Here is a 13,737-nt window from a genome sequence, read left to right as displayed (position 1 = left end):
ATCACAGAGAAATAAAATAAAGCTTGAATGGGTATTAAAGAAAACTTTATTACAAGTTTAACATGGTACCCACCTGAAGGTGAGAGAACCTTGTACATTTGATACTATGTTAAACTTGAAATAAAGTTTTTTTATTGTCCGTTCAATCCATCTTCAAGCTTTGTTTTCTCTAAGTGGGTTCTTCATCCTCAAAAGTAATAGAACTGCTTTGATAAAACTATATAGCTTGCCATAAAGATGGAATACATTACATTTGCCGATATGCTGCTCATAACACCTTTAAAGGCTGAATATTAAAAATCATTTTAAGCATAATAACCAATAATAGTAATGAAACTGACTTTAATCTTTGAAAATTACTTTATAATTGTCATTAATCTAATTATAAATTTAGAAATGTTCTGACTTAATTTCTTTCCACTTCAACACTTGTTGAATCTTATTCTCTACTGTCAAATAAAATACATTCCGTATAAATTTTCTTTCGTTATTCCTCTAAACACTTTCTGCTGTCTGCAGGAAATGTTTTCTTCTCTCAGGTTATGATGTAATCAGGGTATAAGTATGTCACAACATACTTTGGTTGGGTTTGTTTTGAATTTTGCGCAAAGCTACACGATGGCTATCTGCGCTAGTCACCCGTAACTGAGCAGCGAAAGACTAGAGGGAAGGCAGCTAGTTATCACTGCCAACTCTTGGGCTACTCTTTTACCAATAAATAGTGGGATTGACCATCACATTATAATGCCCCCATGGCTGAAAGGGCAAGCGTGTTAGGTGGGATGGGGAATTGAAACTTGCAGATTGCGAGTCAAGCACCCTAACCGCCAGGCCATGTCATCCTATAACATACTTCATCACTATTATTAAATATACTTGTACTCCTATGGTATTTAGCTACACTAATATCTGACAGGCATGAACAAGTATCCACAAAATGCAGGTTCTGAAAACATTATGCAGAACATGATTTCTATCATAGACAGCAAAGGAAATACAAGCAGACATTAGGAATTGAATAAAAACACAATTATTGTTCTCATGCAGTTGAACTGGGGCCTTTCACTAGATCTCAGTTAATGCTAACTTGTACAAATCTCTGCACCACTCTTTGAAACGAGTATGGGTATAAAAAAAACAGTGCCAAGCAAGTACATGTATAAGTCCATGGAATAATTATTGCAGTAACCTTTGTCTAAGCAAAAGAATTAGTGTAAGTTCACAACCTTCTCTTATCTGGTTTACAAAATCGTTGTAAGAACACCTGCAAGTCTCTGTTCCATCCACCCCTTGAAATGAGTTTGGCCTCACTCTGTGAGAGTATAACAAAGAAACAGTGCCAAACACATGTAAAGGTTTATGGAACAATCACTGTAGTACTAAACTTTTTCTAAGCAATGGAATTAGCACATGTTTACAACCTTCCCTTATTTTGCTTTAAAAAGTATTGTAAGAACATCTGCAAGTCTCTGTTCTCTAGCCCTTAAAATGAGTAAGGCTTCATTACAAGATGACATGACACAGAAACAGTGCCAAGCAAGTACATGTGTAAGCATTTGTCTAGCAAGGACTTTAGTGCAATTTTACAACCTTCCTTTCTCTGGCTTACAAAAATGTTGTAACAAAATGCTGAACATCTGCCTGAAAATTTAGAAGAATTATCAAAAATACCTAAATAAAGACAAATTCTTTACTAGTTATGGATGGATAAAATGAGGTGATTTTTCTCATCATTACATTTCACAATTCATATGGTTAAACATTTTTTTGAATTTCGTGCAAAGCTACATGAGGGCTATCTGTGCTAGCTATCCCTAATTTAGCAGTGAAAGACTAGTGGGAAGGCAGGCAGTCATCACTACCAACTATTGGGCTACTCTTTTACCAATGAATAGTGGGATTGACTGTCACATTATAATTCCCCAATGGCTGAAAGGGTGAGTATGTTTGATGGAATGAAGAATCGACCCCAAACCTTAAGATTGTGAGTCGAGCACCCTAACCACCTGGCCATATGGTTAAAAAACCTGATGTAAGCAATATCTTTTTCAGCTTTTTCCCCACTATTTATTCTTCAGCTCCGAGGTAGAAAAACAAATGGATACAACTGTGCATTATGAGTTGAATATATTTTTGGTAGAGGAGAAACAGCATCCACCTAATTAGTATTTCTTTACAAGGAGAATATGTGATGTGTAAGGAAGAGTGCTCAATACTTGTGTTTGTTATGTTCAATGAGCTTGACGACTTTTGGCTTGAAGAATAGAGCACTGAAGAAGTAGTGTTCAGTATTCATTTTCAATATACATGACATACTTTAGTTGTACATCCTTTAATACTTGATAGATGTACAGGATATTAATAGGATCTGGTGGTAATGTAATGAGAGGGGGGGGATTGTGTAGTAAACCCATTATAAATAGTATTTATTTAAAAACCCGGAAACCAGAGTTGGTGACAATTTCCAGGACACCAATTCCAGAAAATTTACATGAGAATAAGAGACCGAGTCAAAATTCATGGAATGAAACAAACATTTATTTAAAACTTGTAAATATAGCAGTTAAAATGATTATTGGTCATTAATTCTTAAAGACCCTTCTTTAAGTTAGCTTTATTACTTCTGCTGATAATCAGCTTTATTACATTTACTCAGTCTTTCAGATCTTTATAAGACTGTTAATTACATTCTACAAGTTTAAATTATAGGTAGTTTAGTTACAGAAGAATTGAACTTTTTTCTCTTATGGTAACTTTGAGTTTGGGAGGACCTGAAACGAGCTAAAGCAGAATCTCTAGCAGGAAGAGGAAGTAAGTTGAGGTTGTCTTGGTTGATAACTGACCAGCTTGATCTAACAACAGCTTTAATATTATGGTTTTTATAATTACTTCTGATTGACATATAATTGTCTTAGTTCTATCAGGCTAGACTAGTTTCCTCTCTCACTCATGGGTATGACAATGCATCTAATGAACTTCCTCCAAGCGGCTCACAGTACTTTTCTATGTAAAATCAGATAATACTCCAACTTTAAATGTTTATTCTTATGTATATTTGATGAATTACTCTTCCATCTGGTGCTTGGTGTTGATTTCATCACGATCACTATTTATCTTAGTGTGCTATTGATACCCTATTAATTTTGTTTGTTGTTAAGCACACAATATCTGTGCTATGCCTTCCATGAGTATTGAAACCACATTTTTAGCTTTATAAAACCTCAGAAAGAGAAGGTGTTAATCATCCTTTAAATCATTATTCAACATACACTGCAGTCTGTGGCAACCAGTCCAACACGAATGAGCTATAAAATATTTCTTCACTCCTATCCAAAAAAAAAGTTTGTCAAATTGTCATCCTAGAAACACCTCTTCCCTCCTACATGTCCAAAGTGCTTAATTAGTTTAAGATGATAATCAAATATGTGTTGTCCTCAACCAAGCTATTTGGATAAGTGAATGCTTTATACATACTTCTAATCTTTTGATTTACCTTGTTTCTCTACAGACTGAATTATGTTTATCTTGTTTTGTCAGGTGAAAATTTGTAATGAGAGAAAAAGAAAACCTGGATCCAAATAAATATTTTCTTTACATTATCCGCCTTTCTGTTTACAACTAAATACTTCAGTGAGATTTTCGTTTGTCACATGCATATCTATTTAACTATAATACACATTTAGAAGCTTTTATGAATTTTAATGTTACATATTTCAAAACCACCTTCTGTAACTTCCACATTTCTAACAATGCTTCCAGTCTAAAATGTACATTGTGGTAAACCAAATACATTAGTCTTTTGTTGATAAATCAAAAGAAGTGTTGTGTATTGTAGTAGATGTGTAATAAAAAAAGCTATATCAACTTGTAGTATGAGGTTTACACACTGTTTGTGCTTTGGTTTACACTTGGTTTCTTAACTGTAAAAAAAATGTCCCCTTACTTTTATAGTAGTGGTGAGAAATAGTTATGAAATAATGTTTGATTATCAGTCAGAAATAAGCAACTAATGAGTAAAGAAGCTTTATTTTGTGAAATATATAAATGTATTTAAAAAAATCCACTGGCTACAAAACGTCTTTTGAAAATATTTTTTTATTTGACAGCAAGTGAAAAACTGGACCAATAAAAATTAAAATCATGAAGATTCTATATAAAAATGAGTAATGACTGTTAAAATCAATGGAAATTTACAGCGAAAAGACAAAATTGTAGAATGAAACCATAATAAACAACTGCTGGAAAAAAGTGATACCCTAACTTTTCTGGTGCTATACTTCAATAATTATATCATAATGCATTGTCTACAATGCTTTTTTTGACAAATTTCATTAAAATCAGCAATCAGAGATATCATGCTATGTTTCAGTCTTTTTATATACTCGGTGATCTTCCTCCAATAAATTTTAATCTACAGTAGATTAAAATATTGGATCTGATAATGTACAAGTTAAATCTTAACTATTTTCTCCAAATAGGATTTTAAAAAAAAAGTTCAAATAATGCTCTCATATATGATTTTAAGTTACTATTATCATTGCAATGGACAACCATATCGAAAAGACTATATTAATCTCCTATTACAAGAAAATGTCTTATTAAAGATTTTCAAAAGATATCTTGCTATCTTTGGTACCGACCAAAGATGTTGAATACTTTTTTTAATTCTTTTCAATAGAGAGCTTGCTTTCTTCATCAACAAAATGTGCAAACAAATATTTAGCTGAATAATTATTGTTTACAAAAAGATACCTTGCTTTCTCATCTGCAACTTCAGTACACATTTTACATAAGATTCTTGATAACCTTCTTCAATATCAAACAGGTGCTATTATTTATGGCTTTTCTATTTTGTCACACAGTGTCCAATTGGTCAAGTTTGATGTTATGGCAATTCTGCCAAGATTCAGCAGTACACATCTCTTTCACAATAATCCATTTCTTCAATTGGAAATCTTGAAGATTATCAGACCACACCCAAACAATAATCATGTCAACTGGGATGCCCTAAAACAAACATAAAATAGTTTTGTTTGATTAAAAAAAAAGTTATTTAGAAAGATTATGTAGTATACAATTTTAAATATAACTATGTAAAACTGGGATTTTTACACTATACAATCCCTAACTAAGGAATAAAAGCAAGCTACTTTCATGTGCCTGCATTGTATAAGTGGGGCAGTCATACTTGCAGTGATAGACATGTTGTAAATTATAGGAATAACAATGTTTTTTTTATTATTTCACAAAATGTTTACTTTAGAATTGTTTCAAGACCAAATACTTAAAATGTATAAGGTTGAAGTAATTAGGTACGTATTTAACTTGATTCTTTATCTACTTTGTTTATAGGAAAATGCTGTGTGGTATAGGAAGTTTGTATTTCTTCATTCTTTAACTATATTTAAAAAGAAACAAAGTGAGAAATGAGTTTTAATACAAAAAACTAAGTTTAAATTAATTGTTCACATTAGTATAATGACACCTACAAATTACTGAAAATAATTTTATAAAAATGCTTTTTTTTGTTTGTTGTTAAGCATGAAGATGCAAAATGGGCTATCTGTGCTGTGCCCACCACAGATATCAAACCTAGTTTTACCATTATAAGCTTTCTGACTTACTGCTGAGCCATTGGGAGGCTCATAAAAATGAGTTACATGTTTTTAGTCAGTGATAAGTAGGTGTATCTCAAGTGTTCTTTAAATTGAGTTACATGTTTTTAGTCAGTGAAAAGTAGGTGTATCTCAGGTGTCCTTTAAATTGAATTACAATTTTTTAGTCAGTGATAAGAAGGCTTACCTCAAATTTCATTTAAATTCACCAGTATATTATGTTCTCAAGACCCATCACTATGTTTTCTACATTACCTTCACTTTGTCATATTGTTTCTTTATCTATGCATTTTATATTGCTTTACTGATACTTAAATCAGTTCTTTATTGTAAAAATTCAGCCGAGTATGGCACAAGTTTAACCTATAAACTGGTTTCTATTACATTAGGTTTTTAGGTTGCACATTTTTTGAATCAGTGGTATGTCTGTTTCTCCAACCTACTCCATTTTATAAAATTTTTCACCCAACTGTTGTACATTACTCTTTTACAAAATTAGGGTTAAGTTTCACTTAGACTTATTATTGTGAATACTTCAAAAAAGAGTATCTCAAAGCAAGCTACATTTATGTTCTTTATTTACTCTTGACCATAATAGATTATGAAAGGGTCTAAATTCCCTCAAAATGCTATAATTTACATGTAACTTTTCACGTATCACTCAATCCTCTATTCTTATTTCAGACAAAATGTTGTATCATTCGAAAGTAGTAATGTGTGTGCCTTGAAACCTACAGTTCTTATTGTCATGTCTTACAGTAACTTAAACTGCATAATTACACATTACATTTGGTTTTAAAACTATTTATTTCACCTTTGTAAATTAATTAGATTCTTTAGTTGTTGGTAGCTTGAGGTGCTAAAAAACTGCTTAACTAGCAACTGCTTGTGAGTTCACTCTATAGCTCAGTTGGTGGAGCCCTTCCCTTGTGTGAAAGAGGTCCCAGGTTCAATCATGCTTGTGGGAGACACTAAAATTGAATTACTATAGAAAAACTGCTGTCCAATTAGCAGTAATCACGTGACTTGGAAAAAGTGCTCCTGGGAACAGGTTTTGTTTGTGAGAGAAGAAGAGTGTGGTAGTTTGAGTTTTTAAAAAAAAAATGACAGCTAATGGGTTATCCTTTTAGTACAGTTGGTAGACACTCATCTGGTGTAAGAGAGATTCAAACCTGAGATGTAAAACTTTAATTACTACAGCTAGATTGTCACTTTAAAAGATATCTACCAAATATTAAGTGGAGTATTCAGTTATATACTAACTTTACAAATTTACTCATAAAACATACATGAAAAGATGTCGATTTTCTTAAAAATAAAAAAACTTGATTTTGCACCAACTTTTAAGTGTGTGTTCTAATAATCTAATTTTATGTTGACTTGACAAGATTTCAAACTTGTTAGTTTTGTTTTAGATAAATGGTATGAAGATTATGCTAAAACATGTAAGTTTAAATAATGCATATTCTGTTTGAAAACCATGAAAGGTAAACAGTGGTGTCATCACTTTGATTTTTGAAGAGATATCATGAGATTACAAGCAGAAACCAATTTCTTATATTGAATAAAAATGAAATAAAATTTCAGTTTCTGCATTCTACAATACCTGTGATTCAACTGAATCAAAAAACTCTAAGGATTTGAAAATAATGTTACTGTAAATGTCTTTGTAGCCTGATGATGATAATTATATTACAGGAAAAAATATTTTTTTAGAATAAATGAAGAAATATGTTACATATTTTTCATACCACAGCAAGACTAATTACTATTTTCAAGTACTATAATATTTTCGATGAAGAGGAACCCACTTTGAGACTAATAATGGCTGGAGCTATTATTACTATAACATTTATAATGCATATCATTTTATTTTTGGTGTATATGAGATATTCAGAGATGCAAATCAAAATTATACTAGAAATGTTCTCAAATATAATTATCTTGCAACCTATAAACAACACTCAAATTTAACTTTTGAGTCTCACCAGCAACAGTTGCCTTTCACATTGTGTGTTGACTAGAAATTTAGAAACTTGACCACAGAAATGACCTTGAAACTCATGCCTCATCTTGTATCTGTTTTCTTAAGTAGCAATGTCTTCTTTAGAAGTAATATGTAACAAAATTAAATATTTAAGTAAAAAAGCAATCAAAATAAAACATTTTCTTCAAAACATTTACTCTCACATATCTAATCATTCTCTTCAAGTTCGCAACATTACTTTTTTTTTACAACTGACTTACTGTATCAACATGCATATTAATAAAACAAGTTTCAGTTTTCTCATTAACATCTTTTAACTTTCATTACTATTAAATATTGCAGCATCCATTGCACCTGCCTTGCACTTTCTGGTGCTTTTGTTTTATGCCCCTCACCTGTAAGTATCCCACCATCTAATTACATAGAGAAGTTTTGAATATTTATAGGATCAAAACCACAGAGCTGAGAGTTTTTTATAGTTTCTTTAGACATTATTTTCATTTATGAAAGTGTTTGTGCATTAAATTATATCTGTTTGAAAGGTAGAGAAATTTATTTTGAGAAGACATAAGATAAGCTTACTTAGGTTTACTGAGTATGGTAGGCAACAGCCCTCCCTGTTCTTCTAGCCTACCTGACTGGGTCTTTAATTTTGTTCTCCATGCCCTTACACTAACTCCTTTTGAATTCTTGGCTTCCTGTTCCTTATTACATCTGTCACTTGAAACTTATTTTCTCCTCCTTCTCACCTGTGATAGTCAGCATTCTGAATGATGCTTTTCTCCCTAAAACATCAGTGGCACATAGGGTGATAGTGCTTTTACCCTTATATCTCTTCCTTCTATTCTTATATTTATTCCTGTTCAAATCCTGATTTCCTCCTCTGTCCTGTTTGTACAATACTTTGTTATTTGGTTTGCATTTCTTCCTTTCATGGTTCCCAATCCTGTCTCTTCCTTCATCCACTTGCAATCTTTCTTCTGTTACTGTCACTAAATCAGTCCAACAGCTTATTTGTTTAGCATATTCTTAATAGAATGGAGAAGCATGTTGGAGTTTCCAAGTGTCCTCCCATCACATTTGTCATCTCACTTATTCATTGGCTGCTCACTTCCATCATCTGTTGGAGAAAATTGTTTGAGCTGGCATATGGACAACCCCTCACACCTTTGTTGCACACTATCTCTCTTTGTCATCTGGCCGTTTCTTCCTCATCAGGCTACGGACTGCCTTCGTTCACTATTCTTCACACCTCATACCATCTCTGACTGGGTAAGTCTTTTTTTTATTTCTTACCCTCTTTTATACAGAGCCCTCTAGTCCTTTGCAGGATCCTGCTCAGTGGCAAGTGTTACCTGCCACGGTTATCCTATTGGAAATTAACATTTTCCAACACTGAAAATATATTTCTAAGTGATACTAACCTCCTCTCACATTTCTCACCCTTCCTCCCCACTTCTGGTGCATCTTACTTTTCCCCTAATCTCAAAGTGATGATTGAAAAATCAGTATAGAGGGAGACAGTTATGCTAGGAGGCAGTGTCACACTCACACTCCTATTGGTGGGGGGTTGTTGCATACTCATTTGTATGTAACAATGCACCAATATGACATGGTAACACATGAGATTAGGTAGGAGCCTCAAGGCTTGGGGCAAGCAAAAAAATTTGCATAAAGAGGGCAGCACTGAATTGGGAAAGTTAGATGTGAGAGGAGATCATGTATCTTATCGGAATATCAGTATTCTGGATTGATAATTAATAAACAACTCGTGTTTTATGGTATAAATACTCATGTATTTCTTGATTGGCAAACATTTTTGGTTGCAGTAGCTACCAGCTGCCCAATTCAAGCCTCACCTACAAAACTCAATAATAATAATAATAACACAAGTCTTTAAGTCATGAAATCTTTTTCAGATTGCTAATTTTGACATATCTAACAAAAAATAAAATGATCTACAATTACCCTAATAACCCTTTATCACCTCCACCTGTATATTTATGCATGCCAAACATCTCCACCTGTACATTTACATCAATTATGGCAATGGAAAAGATCCTTCTATGGATAATGAAGGGTTAAAATGTATTGAAATGAAGTGAAGATAAATCTGACATGATCTATTTTGATCTCATGATTAAACCTTTTAATGTTTGTTTTAATATTTTCTAATATCTATCCATCTATATAATAAAGAAGAGTTGTCCACCTGCCTGTCTGGTGTAACAAGTTGTTGTGTGAACCTTGATGAACCAATACTGATGAAACTTGTTAGAGGAGTTCAAGTGGACCCCAAAGATATAGTTTCAGTAGTCAGGCAATTGAATGAGCAGTCCAAGTTTGGGATTCGTTTAAGTTTTACAGTTTTAATGCTATGAATGAGGGCTCAAATAATCGAAGAGGTCAGCAGTAAAATATATGAAGTTGAATGAAACTGATGTTCAATGTTGGGTGTGGTAGGGGTACCTCTCCATCAAAGATATTATGGTTCAAAATAGTGGAAGGGAATGGTTTGTTTAGAGCATTATTATTTAAGCTTGACATTTTTGGGTACCATTATTAGTCAATATATACAATGGAATCTTTGACACGCAGAATAATTAGCTTTTTAATGGCATCAAACCACTAAGCTTTAGGGAAACAAATTTTCTGAATGTTTAAGTCACAGGAAAAAGAACAGAACTTTACATTTAGCATTATCAAGTTTAACTAGAATTAAGTGAACATAGACTAACTTTATACTTTGGGTTAACAAGTCTTTTGCAAATAATATAAATGGAGTATACCAACATGGTTTGGGACAAGGACAATCAACAATGGACCATAATTTCATACTGTATCAATTATGTGTCAAATTGCAAGAATATGCAAGGAACAACCACCATTTGCTTACCGACTTTAAACAGGTATATAATAGTATGCAGAGAAATGGCCTATGAAATAGTTTAAAGCATTTTGGAATACCTGAAAAATGAATTAAGTTCATTAAATGTTTATATGAAAATAGTAACTCTGGTGTAAAAATGGATGGAAGAGAGTTTAGTAAGGGAGTGAGACAGGGTTGTTCGTCTCCTATGCTTTTCAATTTTATATTGGAATGGGTAACAAGACAAATAGAGAGGGAGGAATAGTGCTGGGAAACCAACCAATACAACTTCTGGCTAATGCAGATGATGTTGATTTCTTGTTTGGAGACATTGGAGAAAAGGAAGAAGAATTTGAAATGTTCAAGAGAACTGCAGAAGGAATTGGATTGGTTATTAACTGTGAGAAAACAAAAGATGTGTATACCATTAGAAATGATAAAACTGCATTTCACCATGGAGTGGAAGAAACAGACGAGCATGATAAAGAAATGCTACAGTGATTTACTTATTTGGAATCATTAATTACAGCAAGGGATGATATTAGGAAGTGGAAATTAAAATATGATTAGCAAACAGGATTTATTTTGTACTTTATGATCATTTCAATAGATCACTGTATTCGAAAATAATGTATTCCCTGTATTAAAATATACAACAGAAATGTGGAATATGACAGGGACCTTATAGATAAAACTTGTAGCATTTGAAACAAATTTGCAGCCTAGTCTATGTAATGAAATTCAACAGTGAAGAACATATAATTGAAAGATATGCCACTAACAAAGCTGCCACTGCTTATAATTATCATCAGAGCAGCATAAATGCACTCAGTTGGTCATATATATTGCATGCAGGAGAAGAAAGAGCAATAACAGTAACATATATAGCAGTTATACAATGTAGAAGACCAAGAGGAAGGCTTTAGACGAGTCAGAGAGAGACGTGTTGGACAGTGTCCTATCTCTATTGTGGTGAAATACTAATCAGAAGGAGGAGATAGCAGAGGACAGAATAAGGTGGAGAGCAACAGTTGCAGGGACCATGGATATCAATAGACATTAAAGATGGTGTACTTGAGGAGTGAATAAGAACAAGTGACTTTTAGTAAGTAAGATTGCAATAGCTATATACTTATCAAGCAGTAGTGTACTTAATATGGATTATAATAGCTTCATGTGTGCCAAAGTGTTGTAATGTCACCCAAAATTTATTTAAATGTCTTTCACTTTCTTTTACTTAAAAAGTTGTTTAACTGAAACTAAACATTATATCTATGAAAAAGAAGACTGGAAACTTTATTGAGAGAATGAAACTATTCAATCATAAAACTAGGTATGTTCATTCAAACAAACCAGAAGTCTAATGTATCTGAGACAAAATCAGTAACAACCATCATTTCTTACTTGATCTGGAACTATTCAGTCATACAATGAAAAATGTTCATTCAAACAAACCAGAAGCTTAATGTATATGAGATACAATCAGTAACAACCACCATTTCTTACTTGATCTGTTACTATTTAATCATAAGATAAAAATGTTCATTCAAACAAACCAGAAGTCTGATGTACCAGAGACACAATAAGTAACAACCACCGTGTCTTACTTGATCTGGAACTATTCAATCATGAAACCAAGGATGTTCATTCAAACAAACCAGAAGTTTGATGTATCTGAGATACAATCAGTAACAACCATCATATCTTACTTGATCTGGAACTATTTAATCATAAGATAAAAATTTTCATTCAAACAAACCAGAAGTCTGATGTACCTGAGACACAATAAGTAACAACCATCATGTCTTACTTGATCTGGAACTATTCAATCATGAAACCAAGGATGTTCATTCACACAAACCAGAAGTCTGATGTATCTGAGACACAATCAGTAACAACCATTGTATCTTACTTGATCTGTAACTATTCCAGCACAGAAACCAAGTGTTATCTCAAGCTTAAGATACAACAGAAGTTTGATGTGTTTAAACAATGAAAAATAAAACCTCAACAGGAGTACAAAACAAACGTGATTACAAAGAACAAATGAAAAAGAAAAGTATCTAAACTGAAAAAACAAAACACAGAATACCAAAAACAAAAAAGCATTTGTCATGAACAGTTCAAGGTAAGGATAATATTCAAGACTGACATGTTAATTAAACATGTTCAAGGTGACATTTCTAGGTTTCTGTGGCTCAGCTACAAAATGGTAGAAGGCATGAAACAATACCACTGTGATGGTTTGAATTTTTCAATGTCTTATAAGCAAGCACTAAGGTGTTAGCTTTTTAGCTTAATCAGAAGAACACTTCGCTTGCATCTGAGAATTTTTGGGTTTGACTTTGACTCAAATGGGAGGAGAATTAAATTACCACAATAAACTGGTGCTCAATGTGAAGCCTTCCTTATGGTAGTGGAATAATGTACGTAGTTGTTACGTTATTTAAAAACCAAGGAAATAAAAAAATTAAAACTATATAAAAAAAAGTCATACAATTAGTGGTCATCTCAAGACCCTGAGATAAGACCTGAAGAAGGGGCTTTTTTTGTAAAAGGGGAAGAATGTTATTGTTTGAGTTGTTAAAAGGTACCTTACAAGCATGCAATAAGGGGTTAATCTTACAGTTCAAGGAGTTGTTTAAAGGTACCTTAAAAGCATGCAATAAGGGGTTAATCTTACAGTTCAATTAAAATGTACCTTACAAGCATGCAATAACTGGTTAATCTTACAGTTCAAGGAGTTGTTTAAAGGTACCTTACAAGCATGCAATAAGGGGTTAATCTTACAGTTCAATTAAAAGGTACCTTACAAGCATGCAATGAGGGGTTAATCTTACAGTTCAATTGTTAGAGCACTCGCTTGGTCTAAAAAAAAAGGCTTATGTTTCATCATAAGCTAGTTTATGTGTTAAGCATAAATTTGGATATATGAATGGCAGAAGTACAGATCACTAAAGAATTTATATAAATTATAATCTAGATTCAATACTACCTTGCAAAAGTAATAGCACCAAAGAGTCCAAAAACTGACTGTAGACCTTGTACCACCAGCAATATAGCACCCAGGATCACCTCTAACTGAAGAACATAGGTCTGCCATCTCAAGAAATATACAACACCAATGATGGCTGGTACAGTTAATACCAGTGATAAAATCACAGACATGGAGCGCTCTGTCAAGTTTCCTTTCTTACCTATAAATATCAGGCAGAAAGCACAATACATAAGTATGGAAAAAATTTGAATAAACTACTAACTGTTCA

At 32.8% G+C, this 13,737-nt stretch overlaps 1 protein-coding gene across 1 annotated transcript in view; it reads right to left on the bottom strand.

Moving 5' to 3' along the window:
* Positions 1 to 4,313: 4,313 nt before the first annotated feature.
* LOC106463276 (transmembrane protein 216-like) overlaps positions 4,314 to 13,737 on the bottom strand; it is an 18,649-nt gene continuing 9,225 nt past the window's right edge. Inside the window, exons 5-6 of the mRNA XM_013923292.2 lie at positions 13,467 to 13,668; positions 4,314 to 5,007 (exon numbers count right to left, since the gene is read on the bottom strand). Of these exons, the coding sequence (XP_013778746.1) occupies positions 4,989 to 5,007; positions 13,467 to 13,668 (221 nt within the window). The 3' untranslated portion in view covers positions 4,314 to 4,988. The remainder of the gene's footprint in view (positions 5,008 to 13,466; positions 13,669 to 13,737) is intronic.

The sequence above is a fragment of the Limulus polyphemus genome, unplaced genomic scaffold (genome assembly GCF_000517525.1).
Source record: "Limulus polyphemus unplaced genomic scaffold, Limulus_polyphemus-2.1.2 Scaffold1365, whole genome shotgun sequence".
NCBI classification, from domain to species: Eukaryota; Metazoa; Arthropoda; class Merostomata; order Xiphosura; family Limulidae; genus Limulus; species Limulus polyphemus.
This window is presented reverse-complemented; position numbering and strand designations above follow the sequence as displayed.